This window comes from Felis catus, chromosome D2 (genome assembly GCF_018350175.1).
Source record: "Felis catus isolate Fca126 chromosome D2, F.catus_Fca126_mat1.0, whole genome shotgun sequence".
In the NCBI taxonomy this organism is placed as follows: domain Eukaryota; kingdom Metazoa; phylum Chordata; class Mammalia; order Carnivora; family Felidae; genus Felis; species Felis catus.
This window is the reverse complement of record NC_058378.1, coordinates 78,865,208-78,884,124: the sequence shown is the minus strand read 5'-3', so window position 1 is coordinate 78,884,124 and position 18,917 is coordinate 78,865,208. Positions and strand designations below refer to the sequence as shown.

The 18,917-nt window shown below is 58.4% G+C and overlaps 2 protein-coding genes across 2 annotated transcripts; both read right to left on the bottom strand.

Annotated features, from left to right (window-relative positions):
- Positions 1 to 2,387: 2,387 nt before the first annotated feature.
- HMX2 (H6 family homeobox 2) lies at positions 2,388 to 10,800 on the bottom strand. The gene is made up of 3 exons (XM_023241047.2): positions 10,670 to 10,800; positions 4,412 to 4,680; positions 2,388 to 3,472 (listed from the first exon to the last, which is right to left on the bottom strand). The coding sequence occupies exons 2-3, from the start codon at positions 4,677 to 4,679 to the stop codon at positions 2,919 to 2,921; spliced, it is 822 nt and encodes a 273-aa protein (XP_023096815.1). The 5' UTR covers position 4,680; positions 10,670 to 10,800; the 3' UTR covers positions 2,388 to 2,918.
- A 2,937-nt stretch (positions 10,801 to 13,737) lies between these two features.
- HMX3 (H6 family homeobox 3) lies at positions 13,738 to 16,862 on the bottom strand. The gene is made up of 2 exons (XM_019814102.3): positions 16,460 to 16,862; positions 13,738 to 15,832 (listed from the first exon to the last, which is right to left on the bottom strand). Exons 1-2 carry the CDS (start codon positions 16,860 to 16,862, stop codon positions 15,159 to 15,161), a joined length of 1,077 nt encoding a protein of 358 aa, XP_019669661.3. The 3' UTR covers positions 13,738 to 15,158.
- Positions 16,863 to 18,917: the final 2,055 nt, after the last annotated feature.

Genomic DNA, 18,917 nt, shown 5'->3' with positions numbered 1-18,917 from the left:
GATATTACTCCTAAAAGAACAGATTCTTGCCCTCCCTCCTCACCAGTCCTCATACTTGGTTCTCTATCTGTTCTCTCTCAACAAGTTAATGGTGAGGTTAAGAATTTTAAAATGCAGTGCCTTGCCCCCATTCTAACTTTGGCTAAATAATTTTATCTCCAAATAATTCTATTTGGTTCCCTCTTCCAGTTGTTTATTTAATTCTATTAGAGTTTCGAGATTCTGAACATGAATTATCTGCTAATAAAATCTAAGTGTATTTCATTATACAGTGTGTGTATGATTCAGGTCCCTCTGGGCAGGCAGTTGCAGCTGAACTCTATTTGAGTTTTAAGAACCGTCAATCTTTTAAATCCAGTTTACAGCCTGAAAGGAGGCTGATGATTTTGCTGATTATTCAAATGAATTGATAGTCTCGAGATAGGAGATCTGGCCACAATGGAGTCTTGAACATTTTAAATCCAAATTCAAGTCGTGTGTGTGTGTGTGTGTGTGTGTGTGTGTGTGTGTGTGTATTGACAATCAGTTACCTGTAAGAGAGAGGAATTCCTAGAAACTAATTACACTGTTGGATCACCTTGGACTGCTAATTTCTGGGTTAGTAAAAAGATTGAAATATCCACTATATGACAAACTTGAAAAGTGTCATCCTTGATATTTTAAGGGCAAAATCACTGCCATTAAGAGCCTAGAGTGGCTAGAGAAAGCCACTTCCTATAAGAGTAGTAAGCATAAGGAGGATATAGTGAGCCAATGCTGTTAAAACCATCATTGCTTGACGAACACATAATCTATTGAAATGCAGACAATAATGATATGGATGGAATATTCCTATACAGGTAGTTCCTGGAGAAAATGGGTTATTTCTCCATGGAATATTCAAATAACAACTTTAAAGGAAAAGAATAATTTAAAGGGGGTCATCTGGAAAGAAAAACTTCATGGAAATAAAATATGTGGACCAAATAAATTAGAAGAAAACGGATCCAGTGTCTCTTTTGTTTTCCCTCTCTGACTATACAATAGTCAGCAGAGTTCTCAGCAAGTTCTAGGGCTCAGTAAATATTTACTGTATTTAACTAAGCTGAAATGAAATAAGCGGACTAGAACAAACTTAGAATAGGCGGATGTATTCTTGGATAACAGCCTTCTGACGTCATCTTGAAAGAGATTGTAATTTTCATGAGAGCTTAGGTGAGAGGAAAACAATGACCTCAAAATGTGGACAAGAGACCCAGCACTTCAGGCAGAATACTGCGGGTCACATAGACGGTTAATAGGTATCCTATATTTTCATAAAACGCTGATGAATTTCGATGCCTCTCGGCTCAGAGACCAGTCTATCACGCAAATGTTTTCCTTCCAGAGGGTGAGGTCCTACTTCCGCGTTGCGCACTTCCAGCACCCTTGCACCGACTAAGAGGACCTCGGGACCAGAGGCTGGAGGGCCGGGGAGTTCTCCCCACGTGACACCGAGCCACCCTCCTCCTCTAAGGTCCAGCCATCTTTTCCGACGTTTCACAAGGAACAGGCGGCTGCGGTCAAACATTGCAAAACTCTGCGATTTACATGCCGCTCGCGCTGCTATTCTCTGGGCGCCTCGCCCTCCCATCCCGTGGCGCAAAAGCCTGTGGGCGTGCAGGCGGCGCGCCGCGATCCCTTTCAGCGCGACCGGCCAAGTGCTTGCCCTTGACCCCGCCGTTCGGCCACGCACAATGAAAACTATAAACAACAACAATTTTTGAAAGTGCGGGGAAGCGCCTCTGCCTCCCGCGCTTTCTTTGCCGAGTCTCCAGCCTCAGATCCCTGCTCAGCCGAATCGTCTCTTTTCCGCGCCGGGTTCCCGCGCCGCGAGGGACGCTCAAGTGTGCCACTGGCTTCGGAACTGTGAGCGGCTGCAAGCCTGTCGCGCCAGGCTAAGGGACGAGCAAAGCGGGCTCTTTACCTGGTTCAGGCAGCGCCACCCCACCTGACCTTCGCCCTCGGAAGGAGGCTCCTGGCACGGGTTGCACGACGTCGCAGGGCGCCCTGTTGCGGACCAGCCCAAGGCGCTCCTAGTGCTGGGTAGATACTGAGTCCCGGGAGGCAGCGCTTCAGCAGTGAGGCTCCCGGCCTTTGTCCCTCTCCGCGCGGGCTCCGGAGCTGGATTCCCGTCCAGGTGCACCGTGGCCTGAGCCAGGACTCTGGGCATCAAGGGAGTGGAAGGGGGTGCATGCAGCTCCAGCCCACGTGCCGCCTCGGCGGCGCCAAGGTCACCACCTTTAACCCCTGACCCCGGTCCCACCCTCCACGTGGGGAGAACCGGCCTCTGCTGTCGCACGCTTCCACCAAAAACGAAGAAAAGCCGCGCGTCAGCACGCTGGGCAATCAATCTCACCGAAGTTGGCAACGATGCTTAAAATGTTTTATTTTTTTTCCTCTTTAAAAATATTTACAGATCTGAAATCTCCCCCTTTCGCCCCTACCCATCCTCGGGACGAGGGAAACGAAAAGGGGCGTTGAGCTCATTGTCCAAAGCCCCCCGCTGGCTTGGCCGGCTGCGTGTGCATGTACCTACATACAGGTGTCTATATGGGGTGAGGAGTGTACCTGGCTTGGTTGGCGTTTTTCTGATATTTCTTTTCTACCGGTCACTGTCGATCTGGCCGAAACCCCCTTTCCCACCACCACCCGAGGACATCCCCTCCGACATGGTTTTCAAAGCGTACTGGTTTTGGGGGGCGGGGTGGGGGGGAGGCGAGAGCAGGCGACGTGGCTGGAGAAAAGGCCGATAAATACCCGAAACGCTCGAAACGAAAAGTAGGGCAGAGGCCATAAATAAGAGATAACGAATACACATGGTGTATTTCTTAATATTTCCGGCCGCAGCCCGCCCCGCGCCGGGGCCCCGGGGAGCGCGGCGCGGGGCCGGCGGCCGCTCAGTAGTCGAGCTTGTTGTAGAGGTTGTAGAGAGGTAAGGCCGAGAGGTTGCCGCCGGGGTAGTAGAGCGGCGCCGGGAAGGCGAGCGAGCGCGGCACCGGCACCCGCAGCAGCGAGCTGTCCCGGAACACCAGCGGCATCCCCACCAGAGTCTGCGCCGACGCGTGCGCCATGTTGGCCGCCTCCAGCTCGGCCGAGAGCTGCCGCTTCCACTTGTTGCGGCGGTTCTGGAACCAAGTCTTGACCTGGGTCTCGGTGAGCTGCAGGCTGGAGGCGAGGCAGGCGCGCTCCGAGCTGCTCAGGTAGCGCTTCATGTCGAAGGTGGACTCGAGCTGGTACACCTGGCTGCGCGAGAAGACCGTGCGCGTCTTCTTCTTGGCGGCGCCCGCCTGCCGCTCGGCGCCGCCGTCCCGCGGCCGCTCGGGCCCTGGCGACGGCGAGCCCGCGGGCAGGAGCCTCTCTTTCTCTTCCTTAAAGTCCGGGTGCGAAGGAGAGAGGAAAGGCGTGCGCTCCGAGCTCGCGGGCCCCGCGCCTCCGCTGCCCTTGGGGGTACCTGGGGAGTGAGAACAGACAGGAGGGCATGGAGTTGGGGAGCCTCAGAAAGCCCCAGCTCTGGCCAGGACCCGGGGTGGGAGGGCGGGGGTGGTGATGGGGGCGGGGGGGGGGTGCGGCCGGCGGCTGCAGCCTTGGTCCCAACCCCTTTCTCTTCTCCCTCTCGCCGGAACCCGAAGCCCAGCACCCTGGCCTTGGAAAGCAGCGGGAGAGGGATCCAGCCGCTTCGAGTCTGGGGTCTCGGTGCCCCCAGCTTCGTGAAAGGACGTGTGGCAACAGGGGGAGGAGGTCTGGACGGTGGGGGGGGGAAGGGGGACATTAGCATCATTTTAAAAGGTGATTTTGCCTTGTAATAACTGAGCTGGCAGAGTTCCCCGAGCTTTATAGTATGGCATCATTTCACAGGCCGTTTGTTCGGAAATCACGCTAAGGACTAACGCGGGGCTCCCCTCCGTCAGATGTTGTAAAGAGGAACCGTCTCTGAAAGGCACCATTGTCAATCATCTTGGAGTGGTAATCAGGCCCAGGGTGGGGGGCGGGGAGGGAGGGAGAGGAGAAAAAAGACGCTGGAAGAGATTGCGGTAGAGACAGACGGACCGCTGGCACCCGACTTCCAGACCTCTTGCTCGGAGAGTATCCGACCGATGTACGAGGGGGATGTTGAGGGCAGAGCCGTGTGTGCGGCCGGCCCTGTACCCAGCCCGCTGTGCTACACTCTCCCTCCAACCCAACCTTCTCCAAGACCGCGCCGCGCGAGGTCTGTGTTCCCAGTCACCTCCCGGGCCCCCTCCGGGAGGAGGAGACAACAACGCGCGCGTCCCCTCCCCTCCTCCCTCGACCCTGGGCGGCCGGGGCTCTGGCCAGAGGGGGCCTGGACCCCGGCACAGCTTCCCGCCCCTAGAGCTTGCTCGCGGCCGACCCGGCGGCGTGAGATCCTTACCCAGGCAAGGAAAGGGGATGGGGGGGTGATGCTTGGAGCCCGGCTCCTTGGGGCCGTGCGGGTCTGGGCAGAAGCAGGCAGGTGCCTTCCAGCCGTCGTCCGGCTCCTCCTCCTCCGAGGACACGGACAGGCTGCGCTTCCTGGCCGGCCAGCCGGCGGGCTCCCGTGGCACCTCGGAGGGGCCCCCGCCCAGGATGGACTGAATGGTGAAGCTGGAGACGCCGCCGGCCGCCGGACACCCCTTGCCTGCATCTTCCTTGCTGCCCATCCTGGGTTCATAAGAAATCGGAGGAAACCAAGAACTCCCTTTAGAGACGATCTGGGTGGAAGGTGGTGCAGGCAGGCAGGCGGGGGGAGGGGCGGGGAGGGGAGCCAGGGGGAGGGGGCGGCGAAGCTGGTGAGGCGTCCCCTTTGCGCGGGGGACACGCGGGCACAGGATGGCTGCGCGGGGATCCTTGCCCGCCCGACTCTGGGTGCGCCCGCCCAGCCCCGGCGCGAATGCCCCTTCCTTGCCCGCCAGCTCGCGGGGTCTCCGCCGGCGCGGAGGTGGCGCGGCCTCATTTGCATAGAGGTTACCCCGACGCGGCCAATCGCAGCGCCGCCGAGCGGCCCCGGAAATTTTCAAAAAGCCCAGGCCGGGCACGCAGCGACTGTGCGCCCCGGAGCGCGCCGAGAACCCGGAGGGCATCAGCTGTGTGCATCCAGGGACAGCCGGGCGGAGAGCAGCATAGATTCCAGCCCCAGGTTCCTGGCCGCTCTGGCGACTCTGACCGCTCGGACTCCGGCCCTCTTGAGGGGCAGGGGCAGCGCGGGGCTCCGAGCTGGAGCGGCCCGACGCCTCCCTCAGGCCACGGTCCTCGCACCGCCGGAGGAGCTGGTACAGGCTGCTCCAAGATCCTCCCTACCCTCCCACCCCTCCGGCCCCGGACCAGCAGGCAGAGCCGGCGCCCCGCAGACCACTGCGCCCGGCGCGGGAGGGAGGGGGGTTAAGAGCATGCGCTTCCGAACTGATGCCCTTCCTGGGACCCTAACTGGCAGGCCCGGGGCAGACAACTTCTGACCATCCCAGCCTAAGGTCCCACCCCTGTCGCAGGCCCAACAGGGCTGCAAGATCCTTGGGGGTGTGGAAGAGAGACCTAGATGTTGTGGCAACACATCCTGGTTCACGTCCCAGCCCCACCATTTACAGACTGCGAACCAGGACGAGTCAGAGCCTCACTGCCCTCCCTGGCGGAATGAACTGCTCATTAGCATCTCCCCCTTTCTCCTGTTTCGAGGATGTCCTTAGATAGGGATGGAAAGCTGCAGAAAGCCCAGGAGACCTAGGAGCTCATAGTAGGGACTCAGTAAACTTTTGCTGAATAGCCCACAGCCCACTCTCTATTTCACAAGTTTCTGGGTTTGTTTGTTTGTTTGTTTGGCAAATATTGCAGGTCACAGAATTGCTGCAGAGATAGAGGCGCTTTGATGCTGGGAAAAGGAGAAAGAGGTGAGAACGGGTCATGATTTTAGAATTCGGCAAAGTCCATTCAAATCTCATCTGGGTGACCTTGAACATGACACTAAAACCTTCCGAGCCTGGATTTCCTCCTTTCCTAAACTTGGGGGAAGAAATGCCTACCTGGAAGAAGTTATAGTTAGGTCTGCATGGCCAACTCCGAGGCGGCGAGGGGTAAGTGCTCAATAAACCGTGGTTCCTTCCCTCCTCCTGGCGACCTCTGAGCCCTGGTTCTTGCCCCTTTAATTCCCTATCAGCTGTTATTGGACCTCGAAGCAGCCAGGCGCAGGCAAAACATTACAGGGGCACAGTTGTCTACACAAGCTGAGAGGAAAGGAAGGTGAAGTAAGGCCCCGAGGCACTCAGGCAACACCAGCTCGGTTTGCGACCCTAGGACCGCTCCACCAAGAGCTCTTGGGAGCCCCCTGCCCCTAAGATATCCCCCCAAATGCCACCAAGATGATAGGAGACTCTGGAATCTGTCCCCACAAATGTCCAGACGCTGCACCATGACGGTGCAGTTCCCTCCTCGCCCGCGCCGCGCGGGGTTATTGAGTAAAGCGCTTATAATATCATTAGCCTCGGTGAGTTACCGACTGCAGCCCTACCCGTGGCAGAACCTCTCGCTACTTAACTCCTCGAAGGGCTCGTTAATGGGCTAATTGATTAGGAGTCGGCGGAGCAGCCGAGCAGGGGCAGGCGAGGGGGTGGAGGCTAGGGGCTGTGCGCCACGGCCCGGGAGGCCGGCGAGGGGCAGGTGCCGGCCTCCGTCACCGCATTAACCTCTTCAGGGCTCGGCGGCGGGGTCGAGACACATTACAAATGGTCAGCTTTAATCATGGTGTCAGCTCATTAACCCGGAAGGACCCGGCGCTGAAATACAATTTGTGCGTCCTCTGCGCGGCCGCGGCACAAGCTCCAGGGCCATGTCGCGGCCTGTCCCGCGCGCTCCCGCATGGCTGGGGGACAGAGGGGAGGTTCCTGGAAAGACACAGCCGACTCTCAGCCGCCTGTGGCCTTTCTGCCTCCTCAAACACCCTGAGTGGGCGTTATCTCCTGGCCTTAGCCAAGGCTATCCCAAGGGAAATTGGCCAGCCCAGGGAGTAGAACCCACCACCCTCTGGGGAAGAAAGCAGAGTTGGGGGGGGGGGTGCGGGTGTTGATTGGACCCTTCCAAATTAGTAAATACCTGGTGCCAGCAACCTGGAACACGCCGGGAGCCTCCCATCATTCTTCACGTTAATCCTCATAGCCAACCTGTGGTGCAGATTATTAACCCCATTGTACAGGTGGTGAAACTGAGGCTCCCGGGGAAAAAGTGACCAGCCCAGGCAGAGTAACCAAGATTGAAGCTCAAGGTTGTTCCACTGCCAATACCAGGCCCTTGGGAGGGGGCGAGGGGTGGAGCAGACGTTGGTATGGAGTTTGGCATGGAGTCCGTGAGGACCTCAGCTATCTTCCAGCACGGGGTCAAGGGCCCACGGGGTTGGCCTCTGCCAGGGCGGGGGCCCTAAGAGGTGGCGGCATGGCTCTGGGGTAGGCTTCAGAGATGCAACTCCAAGACCGGAAGCAGCGAGGGACTGAGCTCAGGTGGGGAGGGGTGTGAGCTGACCCATGCAGCCTGGTTTGAAGACTCAAAACTAGGAAACCACGCAGCCCCGTGACCCCACAACTTTGCCCCCACCTCCACCCCCACCCCAGGCTAATTTGGGAGGTCAAAAGGAGGCATCTGGCCTCGTACTCTGCTTGCACCCTACTTTCTCTCGCATTGACCGTCTGGTCTACACAGAGGTGCGCTACAACTGAGTCCTGCCTAGCTTCTATCACCTGCACACCCCACACTTCTTCACGCGCACGCACTGACCTGTACGCACGCGCTTGCATAAACGCTTAGGCGTTCACACGCATTGAGGCAGCAAACGTTCTCTGAGCTCTGACTAGTGCGCGCGCGCACACTCACACTCTCCACTTAGCCAAGGAAATGATGGTGGCAGCAGGACAGAGGCGGGGAGGCCGTGGGGGAGACCAGCGGACTCCCAGCTCTGCTACCCGAAGGACTCTCCTCTGGGCTCTCCTCTGCTATTGTGAACGGGTCACGTGCGTTGTCTTCCGCCTCCCCCCCCCCCCCCGCCCCCTGCACTGACCGCAGTCACACCATAGGGGCCGGAAGGCCAAGACTAGATCTTTCCACCATCCCTTTGGGGGCATCCGGGGGTCCCCGAGACATCACCCAGAGCTCAAAGGCCCAGACGCCCTCTCCTGGGCCCAGCACAGCTGTAAAACACACTCCCAGGAACCCTTAGCTCCAGGAACCAGCACCCACAGACACCCATTCTCTCTGCCCTCGAGTGTAGCAATCGTTCAACTCCGCACCACCTCCCACCCCACCCTTCGGAGTCTCGGGATAGCTCCGCCCCTCTCTGCTCCATTCAGATTAACCGCGGAAACTCTGGGCTCTGGCCCCTCCTCATTTTGGGGATCGCTCCCTCCCTAGGAATTAGACACAACCGGGTTCCAAGGAATGATAAACTTTCCGAGATTGAAAGGACGCTTAAAGTTTAGGTCTCGAGATTATGCCACTGCTCAATATTAAAGCGGCCCAGAGCAAACTTGCCGAGCCTAATAAAAATTGATCCTCTCTGCTCTGCAGCAGTTGGGAAATAGGCTGGCTGAGCCGAGTAATAGTGGAAGAAGGCTCCCTCCGAAATGACAGATGAAGTCATAAACAAGTTTGATCTTGGAATCAAGCTTCGATAAATATTAAACACAGTCTGCCCCCCCACCTTTACGGGACTGGATTATGATATATGGCGCGTCCAAACTTTAAAATAAGGAAATACCAGAGAAAATGATCTCAATAAATTTTCTAAGTATAAACGTTGATTATGTTTCGATTTTCATTCAAGGACCTCTGCTGTTCGTTCTTTGGTGCAAATGACATCTCGCAATAGGCTTTTGGGGAAAAGGGCTCCCTATTTGAAAAAGAGAGCCCCAGAGGTGTACAATTTATGTAATCTGCGGCTGGAAAATGAATTGTGTAATTTATTGGAAAACAGAAAGTCATGAAGATTGGATCAGCATAGCCGAGCCCCGACACCGCCCCCCCCCCCCCACATCCATCAAGTTCCAATTAACAGCCTAACCAGAGAGCTTTAATGGGTTTCCAATCTAGTGGCCTGATAGACTCATCAATTCCTCTGGGAGAAATTAAGAAAATCGACCGCCCCTTGGCGACGCAGTGTCATTCCTTTCTGCAACTATATGTCAAATTAAAAACACAATTAAAATTTAAACTGTTTCAATCAAAGGGTGCCCTGCAACCTATGTTTCACTTAATAGAACTTTGATGAAAATCTGATGCGTGCACTCCATCACCACGGGGGCGAGGGCGGCGAAGGAGCTCAGGAGAGAAGGGGATTCTTTCTATTTCTTTAAGACATTTGCGCTCGGGTGAGGCACACCAGGTGACTCCACCTGACCGCTCCCAAGTGATGGGCGCAACGCGCTCTCCGGGGCGCTAGCTCGGTCGCTCTACACCTCAACCCCAGCTCTTTTTCCTCTTCTTCCACCGCAGCCAGAAGGAATCCTTCTGGAACCCCAGAAGGGACCCAGATTGTGGGCAGCTTCTCCCGGCAGATTCGTCTGGAGGAGCAGCCAAGGAAGGGTTTGGGCGAGTACAACCCGTGTGCACCTCCTGGGAACTCTCCAACGAGGCACGCAGCCTCCAGCTATCCCTTGCCTCAGGTCTCCGAAACTGCCCGACGCTTGCATGAAGGTCTACCGGAAAGTAGAGGCACGACGAGGGTGGGAAGAAATCCCAGGCGGTTAAATGGACCCCGGGGAGAGCTAGGACTGCGCTGCCGTCTGAGACCAGGTTCTCCAGAAGCTGCCGCTCCCCACCTTTAGGGCAGCCTTTAGGGTACTTCCACAGGAGGGGCTCACACTCCGGGACAAGCGCACCCAAATCTCAACTCGAGATCCGGGTCCGAGCACCAGGCAGGGCTCCAAAGTACAGCCGGCCTAGCTATCTTTTGCGACCTTTTCCTCTCTTTCGTCACCCATCCAACCCCCAGTTGTTTATAGATCAAAGGGTCAACACCCGCCCGGCACACCTCGACCGGGGCACGTGCACCCTGGCGCGCACACTTCCAGAGGCGTACGCCGGGACGCACGGATCGCTCGCACCCAGGAGCCTGGGAGAGCGGGCTGGCAGGGCGAGGTGGTGGGCAGAGAGTGGGCGGGAAGCCTGGAGGAGGAGCCTGGCGGATTGCCTCCTCGGGGCCACGTGTCCGCGCCCCGGCAGGAGCAGTCCCCCGAGCTTGCCCAGCTGCGCTCCGGATCCCAAGAGGGGATTTCTATGGAGCCCAGGGTTCTTGCACCCTGACTCCATCTTGGCGACCCAGTGGAGGCATCTTTTCCTAGCTGCTTTGCAGAGTCTGGTTTTAGATAGCTGAGGGGAGAGGCCCTCTGGATGGGTCACTGGGCCGCGGGGCGTGGAAAACCGAGAGAGGTGGGGCAAAATGGAGTCTCGGAGGCGGGCAGTTAAGTCTGCACCCCGCAACGCCCCTCGAGGGACGTTGAGGTGCCCCGCGCACACGCAAGGGCGCGTCGCGCCGGCTTGGGAAGCCCAACAACGCGAGGCCTCGCCAAAGCTCCCAAAGGCCAAAGGCTGCGCAGCCCTCGGACCCTGCTCCCATCGCCCAGGCCCTAGCTGGCCCAGCGTGCGCCCGCCCGCAGAAGAGAAAGCACAGCTCACCGACCTTGCCTTCTCTTCCTTTCTTCGGGCTCTACCCTCCAGACGCGCGCTCTGGGAGCGAGGAGAGGACGGCGCTCTGGGGTTCTTGCGGGGGTGCCTCTGGCTCTGGCGTGCCGGGAGCCTGCCAGGAGGACGTCCCGGCTCAGAATGAGCGCCCAGTGGCGGGTGGGGGGGCAGTTTATATCTGTCCCGCTATTGTTTGATGTACACACACCCGCTCTATTTACTACCAAATAAAAGAAATACATCTGTGTTGCCAACAGAAACAGCTCGCGCGCTGGCTGTGCCGTCTCCCAGGGCCCGGAGGCGATCGAGGGCGCTCAGAGTGGCAGAGCCCCACATTGTGGGGACCTCGGCTCCGAGTTCGGTCCCAGCCCATAGGAGTATGGGAGTCCGTGGTGGGTGTTGGCAGCCTCCGCTAGTTTGTCCCAGATGGGAGAGCAGGAATGCACGAGGAATTCCTGCTGGAAGGATTTCAGGCTTGCCTTACGTAGCAAGGGATTCTACCCAGCTTGCCTTACTTAGCCTGAGGCTGTAGAGAAAACCAGCTTCCCAGGGTCCCCTCAAACAAGGTGTGCCTGACTTTGTGTGTTAGCGATAGCTGTGATGATGAACACATATGTGGGTGGGTGTACCGCAAGCACCTGGGTATGGTGTTCATTAGGGTCTATCTAATGTGTTCGTGTGTGGGGCGAGTGTTTATATCACACGGGAGTGTCCCCTATGTGTGGTTTGCTGGTGTGTCTATTTGGGTGATGCAGAAAGACAGTGTCATTTGCACTGATTTGAGGACTGACAGGGAGTGCAGATAGGGAAGGGTCTGAAGTTAGGGTAGGTGGAGAGAAGGCTAGGTTCTGCGATGGGGGGGGGGGGGATCGAATGGATAAAATCCGGAGTGTTGGTTCAGTGTCCTAGGGTAGGGGACAGGGGCTGCCTTGGCATCCTGCAATGGAATGTCCTGGAGGAATTGGGTAGATGCACGGTGGCTCCTTCAGACACCCCCCCCCCCCCCCGCTGAGGGGTTCCAGCAACTCCCGGCAATCCCTGCGGAGGCAGGGGTGGGGAGGGGCATTCTTTGTAGGGGAAGATGACCCCAACAAGCTCTTGGGGTGTGACAGTCCCACCAAGAGCTTTCTTGGACTCTGGGGACACTAAGGCCTCAGAAAGCCCTGCAGTAGAGCCGAGGATGCTTCCTGTGTAGAGCGATGCATGGTGCCCCCACACTGTGGCACAATTCTTTCTCTTGCATTGGGAGAAATACCACCACTCCGACTTGACAGGAGGGAGGTGGAAGTTTCCCGCCTGGGCCAGCTTCAGGCTCACACAGCGGCCAGTCCCTGGAGGTGGCCAGATGACCCTTCTCCCTTAGGGCAGGCACGGTGGCTGGGGGGGGGGGGGTAGGGGGCGGGAACACATGGGTGCAGGGCAGCGGAGCTCCCCCGATAGGAGGGAGAGAGAGAGAGACGGGGAGAGCAGGACAAAGGATAAACGCTGCATGTGGGGAACCAGTTATTTCTCGACTTTGTAAAGACTGGGTCAGTCAAGAACCGTTTTCTAGAATCCAAACACAAATAAAGAAGTATTTTCTTGGCATTTGATAGCATCGTGTTCTGGCTGTAAAAATCTAAGGATGTGTTTGCTATTGCAACATTATTTTTAATGAGCTGTTATTGGCCTGTCCCACAGTTAGTATTGCCAACAGTAAAAGGCATCACTGTGTTTTCAGGTAACACAAGGAACAACATATTTTGACCCTGAATTTCTGTTTATTTTTCATTTACGACACATGCCCTCGTTTTTATTCCAAACCACAGGGAAATAAAGGGAGATCTATCTTCACTGAGGTTCAGGCTAAAATTGTGCCATAAATACGCATGCCAGTTTATTTGGGGGCAGTTTCCCATCAATAGAAAACGACACCCAACATTTCAGCCACAGCAGACTCAACTGTGTGGATTGGGTTTGAAGAACCCAGCAAAGCGCTGGGAGAGGGAATGCGAGCGCGTGCAGGCGCTCCCCAGCGGACGCGCCGGGCGGTGTGCTCTTCGGCATCTTGACCGTCTACAGGTTCTTCATCTCCCCCTTCTGGCTCCCCAGCTTCAGACTTGCCCTGCCTGCAGTCGGGCGTACGGACCCCACGCTCTAAGGCAGGCAGCCGCGCGGTCGGCGAGGAGCGCGCAGGCACCTGCTTCCGCCCGCAGACACGCGCTGCGCTGGGGCTCCCCGCGCGCCGCGCCTCCGCTGGCCGCCCACCGAGCGCGTGGGAACCGCCAGCGCTGCGCTTTCTGGCATGGGCCGGGGTGGGGGCAGAAGACCAGAGAGGCCGCCGCTGAGGTGTCGGGCGCCCGTGGACAGAAAAGGGTCTGGCCGGGAGGAGACAAGGTCCTTTCAGTGGCCGCGGCCACAGTTGGGTGGTCTCTGTTCCCCGACCGGGACCGCGCGCATACCCGAGCCGCCCCGAGAGCCGCAGCTCCTCAAGGCTGGCGGAGGCCTCCCTGTCCGGGAGCTGGCAGCCGCCTTCTCTAGGGCCCTCTCGCGATCCGGCCTCTCCCAGCTGGACTTCGCGACCCGCCTCCGGCCACAGCTAAATTCTAAGTCCACTCCCTTCTTTCCTCCCCCCGGCCCCCCGCCCCTGGCTGCAACCGAGCCCACCGCGTTGCAGGCCCGCTGACGAATGCCTAGGAATGTCCTGCCCAGAATCTCGGGGCTTCTGAAGGGACCGTGGCCTGGGAACGGAACACGAGGCTGTAGCACAGCGTTCAGAAATTTATCAGCCATCTCGGAGCTGGCGGCGGCCGCTTCGCTCAATTTCTCAAACTAGATAAGCCTAGGTCCTCGCCCCGCGTTACCCTCTGAGCGCAGGGCTCTGCAGGCTTCGAAAAACACTGGGGAGAGCGCAGCCCTGGTCGGGAACAAAGCCGCCTCTGTCTCTGCCGCCTCCTGGATTACGGGGATGTGCGTCCAGCTCGGACTGGGCAGAGGCAGCCAGAGAGCGAGGCAGAAAAGGCTTCCAGAGACACCTGCCCTGCGGAAAATCGTCCGAAGTTTACACACTCTAGCGACACGAAACGCTTCGCTTTTCTTTTCTTTTTAATTAATTCGATTTCACGACAACAGTAAATGTAACAATATTTTGTGGGCTTTTTTTCTCTTTTTCTTAAAAAGGGACTGAACCCGGGTAGTGCCGAGGGAGATGGGGGGCAGGGCGGGGAGAACACCAAGCTATCGCAGAACAACAGGTGTAGCCGACAAAAAGAAAACAGATTGGGGGGCAGAGCCAGGAGCCCTGTGGAATTGAGGGTGAACTTTACAAGAAATCTGTACATATATCAAATAAGTTAAAATTCTCCTAAGTTGATTGTCCTTCACTTAAAGCGCTCCAGTATGCGTATCTCACTCCTTTGAGCATTGCTACCTATCTCTGTTTCTTTCCTCCCCTCCCTTTCCCCTTTTTAATTTTCTCCTAAACCAATGACCAAGATTACACAGTGAAAACGTCTGCTTCTCTCCCTGGAGAAAGAGGCAGGGCTCTCAGGAAATTTTGTACAATATTGCACAGCTCGAAAGTACAACAGTTACAGCAGAACAAAAAGGTAGGGGGAGAGGCTAAAAGACAGATTTTTTTTTTTTAAATATTGGATGGACTTTCTCGAAACAGGGCACAAAGCAATACTAGTAATAATAATAATTTACCAACAAATGAAATCCCCAAAATAAATGCTACTAATAAATAAGACCACTCACACCGGGCCAGATGTGGAGCTGTTTCAACACTCAGAAGTCTGCTTGAGGCCTGTCTTATCTTTTCCCTTTAAACATTTAGAGAATCGTTCAGTCACGAAGCGGGACAGATAAAGAGGTCACCTGTGACACACCTCTGCCGGAAAAGTGGCCTGAGTCGGGGTTCCTCCCAGAGGCTGCTCAGATTCTGAAAATTAGGGAGGCTAACTGGAGGTGGAGAGGAAGAACCACACCCAGAAATCCAGGAATAAAAGTACCACAAGTTGAATTCTCTCTCTCTCTCTCTCTCTCTCTCTCTCTCTCTCTCTCTCTGGACTTCTGAAAATAGTTCTATATATATATATAAAAAAGAATAAGCCAAGGGGGTTACGTTTCTGGGGCTTATTTCTCTAAAAATAAAACCAAAAAACCACAGCGCAATGCAAATTTGGGGAGAAGTGCTGCACCTTTTACATCTTTCAGCCAGCCGAAATCTTCGACCCGGGAATTTTGTCTTTTTCCTGCTCTTTCTTAATATAACCAAAACCAAAAGTAAGAGGAGAAGCGCCTCAAATCCATTAGGGGTGAATTGCACGAAAATGCATTGCAAATACTTACAAAACGCTACCGATTGGGGGAGGGGAGGCCGGGGCCGCGCGCCCAAGCCCCGGTTCCCGAAGGCCGCTGGACGTCTCGGCGCCCTCGGCCCGGCCCAGTCTCCTCCGGGATCTGGGAAGGCGGCCGGGCGCTCCCTCCCCCTCCCCTGTCGGGCCTCAGACTGGCCTTAGCAGCGGCACGGACGAGACCACCGGGTGCGAGTAGTATACGGGGTGCGGGAAGGTGAGCAGCGGCTGGCTGACGGGCACCGGGGCCCCCGCGGCCGCGGCCGCCGCGCCGTCGGCCGCCGAGTTCTCGTGGTAGAGGATGGGCACCCGCACGATGCGCTGCGCCGCCGCGTGGCTCAGGTTGGCCGCCTCCAGCTCGGCCGCCAGCTGCCGCTTCCACTTGTTGCGGCGGTTCTGGAACCAGATCTTGACCTGCGTCTCGGTGAGGTGCAGCGACGCGGCCAGGCCGGCGCGCTCCGAGCTGCTCAGGTAGCGCTTCATGTCGAAGGTGGACTCGAGCTGGAAGACCTGGCTGCGCGAGAAGACCGTGCGCGTCTTCTTTTTGCGGCACGCGGGCTTCTTCTCGGGGCTCTCGGCGCCCTTCTTCCAGTCCTCCGCGCCCGGCGTCGCTGCCGCCGCCCCCACGCTCGCCCCGGCCGCTCCTGGAGCGGCCTCGCCTTCCTTCTTGCCTTCCTCCGAGTCGCTCTCCTCCAAAATGATCTCGTCCGGGCTCTTGGAGTCTAGCTCCTTGTGGTCGGGGTCGGCCTTGAGCAGTGGCTCCGGGGAGTCGCGATCGGTTCCCGAGGCGGGGGAGGAGTCTCGCAGGAGGGCCTTCTCCGAAGCTGGGGAGAGACAGACAGACGGACGCGCACACACGCACACCGAAACAGCCTTCAGAGAGGCCTGGCGCCTGGGGGCCGCAGGCTCAATCCGCGGTAGCCTCTGGGCCCCAGGCCTCGAGGCCTCTCCGTTCCCATGGGCCTCCTTCCCGGCTGGGCCAGGGCAGGGGCTCCGCGCCCTGGGATCCCCTTCCTCCCGAGGGCAGGCGACAGACCCGGACAGACCCGGTGGCGGCGCAGCCACTTCCTTTCTTTCCCTCAGCTCCCCCGCCAGGGGCCCACGGAGAGATTCTCCTCTGGCTTGGGCCCCACCGGCTCACTCCCTCCATCCAGGCCCTGTCCCCAGTCGCAGCCGGCTGAAGCCTCCGCGTTCATACCCCAGGCCACTTGTCCCGGGAAGCGCCGCGCCCCCGGCTCCAATTCCACCTCTTTTCTCACCAAGTGGGATTGGATTCCCTGGCAGCGCAACAGAGCGCGCGGGCGGTAGGTGCAAGCCCGGGGCCGGAGGAAGTTGGCCAAACAGCGGGTTGGAGGGTGCAGGGGTCCCAGGGTTGCGGTGGGAGGCAGCGCGGGGCGGGGATGGTACTGGCGCGCAGGGAGGACAACGAAAGTTCAAAGAGAGGTCGGTACCTTCAGGTCTCGAGAGGTGGCCGCCGGCGGGGGTCAGGGTGTAGGGGTACCACCAGGCCGGGGAGCGCTCCAGGTAGTGCGCGGGCAGGGCAAACCTCTGCGCCGGGATCTCAAAGCGGGGGAAAGCCAGGTCGCCCACCTGCGAGAGCGCGAAGCCCGCGGCGCCCTCCAGAGCCCCCTTGGCCGCAGCGGCGGCGGCGGCGGCGGCCGCGGCGGCGGCGGCGGAGGCCGGCGCGAAGAGCGTCCGTGGGGGCGGCTGCGGCTTAGGGGGTGGCCGGTGGTGGTCTCCGTTGAGCAGGTTCTTGATGGAGAACGGGGACTCCTTGGGCGCGGGAGGTGGGGGCGGCGGCGGCGGGGGCTGCGCGCTAGCCGTGCCAGGGGCGTCCGGCCCGGGCTCCGGCATGGTCCCCTCTCCTCCGGGTCCCGGGGAGGGAGGGATCGGGACGGGCGGGCGGCCGGGCGAGCAGGCGGGCGGCCGGAAATCAGACCATAAACGGAACTCAACTACGGGGCGCAAAGTCGGGGGCCGCCCCAGGCGCAAATCCAGCGGCGGGAGGGCGGGGTGAGGACCCGGCCGGGGCGGGCTCGCATGTGGGAGGGGTGCTGAGGGGCGGGGAGCGGCCCAGCCGCGGCACAGAGGGAGCGAGGCGGCTCGGCGGCGGCTGCAGCTCCCGGGGAGGAGGCGGCGGGAGCAGTCCCCGGCTCGGGGCTGCGTCAATCCGGCGCCGGATGCTAATGATGAAATCAAAATGTCATCCAAGTTAAATGCGGGGAGTATACGGCGATTGGGCGCGTACAATGGCAAATGGGATTAGGCAGGCGAAGGCGCAGCCGAGCCCGGGCCCCGCAGCCGCCTCCACCACCGCCCCCTCCTCGCCTTCGCTCGGATTTTGGCGCTTTGGCTTCGGGCTATAAGAGCCTGCCTGTTATTGGCTTTATATAGTCCAATTAGGCAGCAAATGAGGACAAGCCTATTAGCACAAAAGGATATTGGCTCCCGCTAAAGAGGCACTCGGAGCGCTCGGGCGAGCGCAGGAGGCGAGCGAGGGACGCAGAGCCGGCGGCGCCCCCCGGCCCGGAGCGCACTGACAGCCAAGGCGCCGGGAGCCCGAGCCTTCCTCTGCCCCCTGCAGTTCGGGGACCCGCTTCCAGCCGCCAGGCCTGCGGGAGGGGGAAGGGGCGGGCCCGGCCCGCCCGGGTCACCTCGGGGTTATCCGCGCTCGCAGCTGCGGATCCCCCCTCCCCCAGGGGCTTGACAGGGTCCCGCCGCCCCCACGCAGCTGGAGAGCCACGCAGCCCCGACCTGGGAGGCAGGACACGACCTCCCGCCCTCGGCAAAGTCAGCACTTTCCTACCCTTTGGGGTCCGGCGGCCTCAGCATACTCCCCAAAGCCTGCTAAGGGCGCGGCCACGAAGAGGGGGATTTGGGTTCCCGTCTAATCGTTAGGGAAGGAATCAGGGTGTAAGTCCTTCGACTGCATCAGCGGGCTCAGGAATCAGCGTGGCCTTGGCCTTTGGCCCTGGGAAACCGAAGAGTGAGCCTTTGCTCTGGAGCAGGAGTGGGTGTGAGTGTCTGTGCACCTGCGGGTGCGCGCAAAACGGGCCGACACTCGCGCGTCACTTGGTGGGGCTACTGGGGCAGCAGCGCCGCGGCACCGACGGCTACGCTCCGAAGGGCGCTCCTCTTCTCTGGCCCGGGGCCCAGAAGACAGCACTTTCTCCCGGGAAGTCTCTCCCGCCGGCGCTTAACAGCGGCAATGCGAACCGAAGGCACAGCGGCGCACCTTGCTCAGCCCTGGCGGTGGCAGCGGCACCGCAGCGTGTCCCCCAGGACCGCCGAGTCCCTAGAGAACCCTGCTGGGCCTCTGAGGGACAGCTGGGGGAAGATCACTCTACTCCATCGGTTTAAAAAGCAACTCCCCAGGTTGCACAAGAAGCCTGTAAGGCAGGCATTTAAGACTCTAGATTTAAGCATCAAATAAAGTAGAATTGCTTGTGGGGTCCCTTCCCGAGAGACAGCTCTCTGGTCAGAGAAAGGCGGCGAAGTGGCCATCACTCCCCTCCAACCATCGTGCGCTTTCATGCACCCAAGGTGTTTTCATGGCCCCTTCGCTTCCCCATTGCCTTATTGGCAGATGCATTGGCCAGATGCAACCGCTTTGGTTCCGCTGTTGAGAACTGGGTTTGTATTATTATTTTCTGATCCGGGGCTTCAGACCCCGCACCGCCCCCCAAATCTCGATGGGCGCATTTAATGCTTCTTTCAGCAAACATTCATCTACCGTAGTGAACCCAATTTTTGCTTTGGGAACCTGGAAGCATTGTAAATGGTACTTCCGTAAACAATCATTATTCTCATTATTATTACTCCCTTGAGTTGGTACAGAGCGTTAATGGAATGCAAAACGCCATACCGTCCAAAATCTGAGTTTGAAAGCAATCACCGCCCTGATTGCCC

Bases quoted from the DNA above. Each gene is read 5' to 3' on its own strand.
- HMX2 (XM_023241047.2), bottom strand. From the start codon at position 4,679: ATGGGCAGCAAGGAAGATGCAGGCAAGGGGTGTCCGGCGGCCGGCGGC. The intron at 3,473-4,411 runs GTAAGGATCTCA...CTCACTCCCCAG, and splicing joins CATCCCCTTTCCTTGCCTGG to GTACCCCCAAGGGCAGCGGA.
- HMX3 (XM_019814102.3), bottom strand. From the start codon at position 16,862: ATGCCGGAGCCCGGGCCGGACGCCCCTGGCACGGCTAGCGCGCAGCCC. The intron at 15,833-16,459 runs GTACCGACCTCT...GTCTCTCCCCAG, and splicing joins CCACCTCTCGAGACCTGAAG to CTTCGGAGAAGGCCCTCCTG.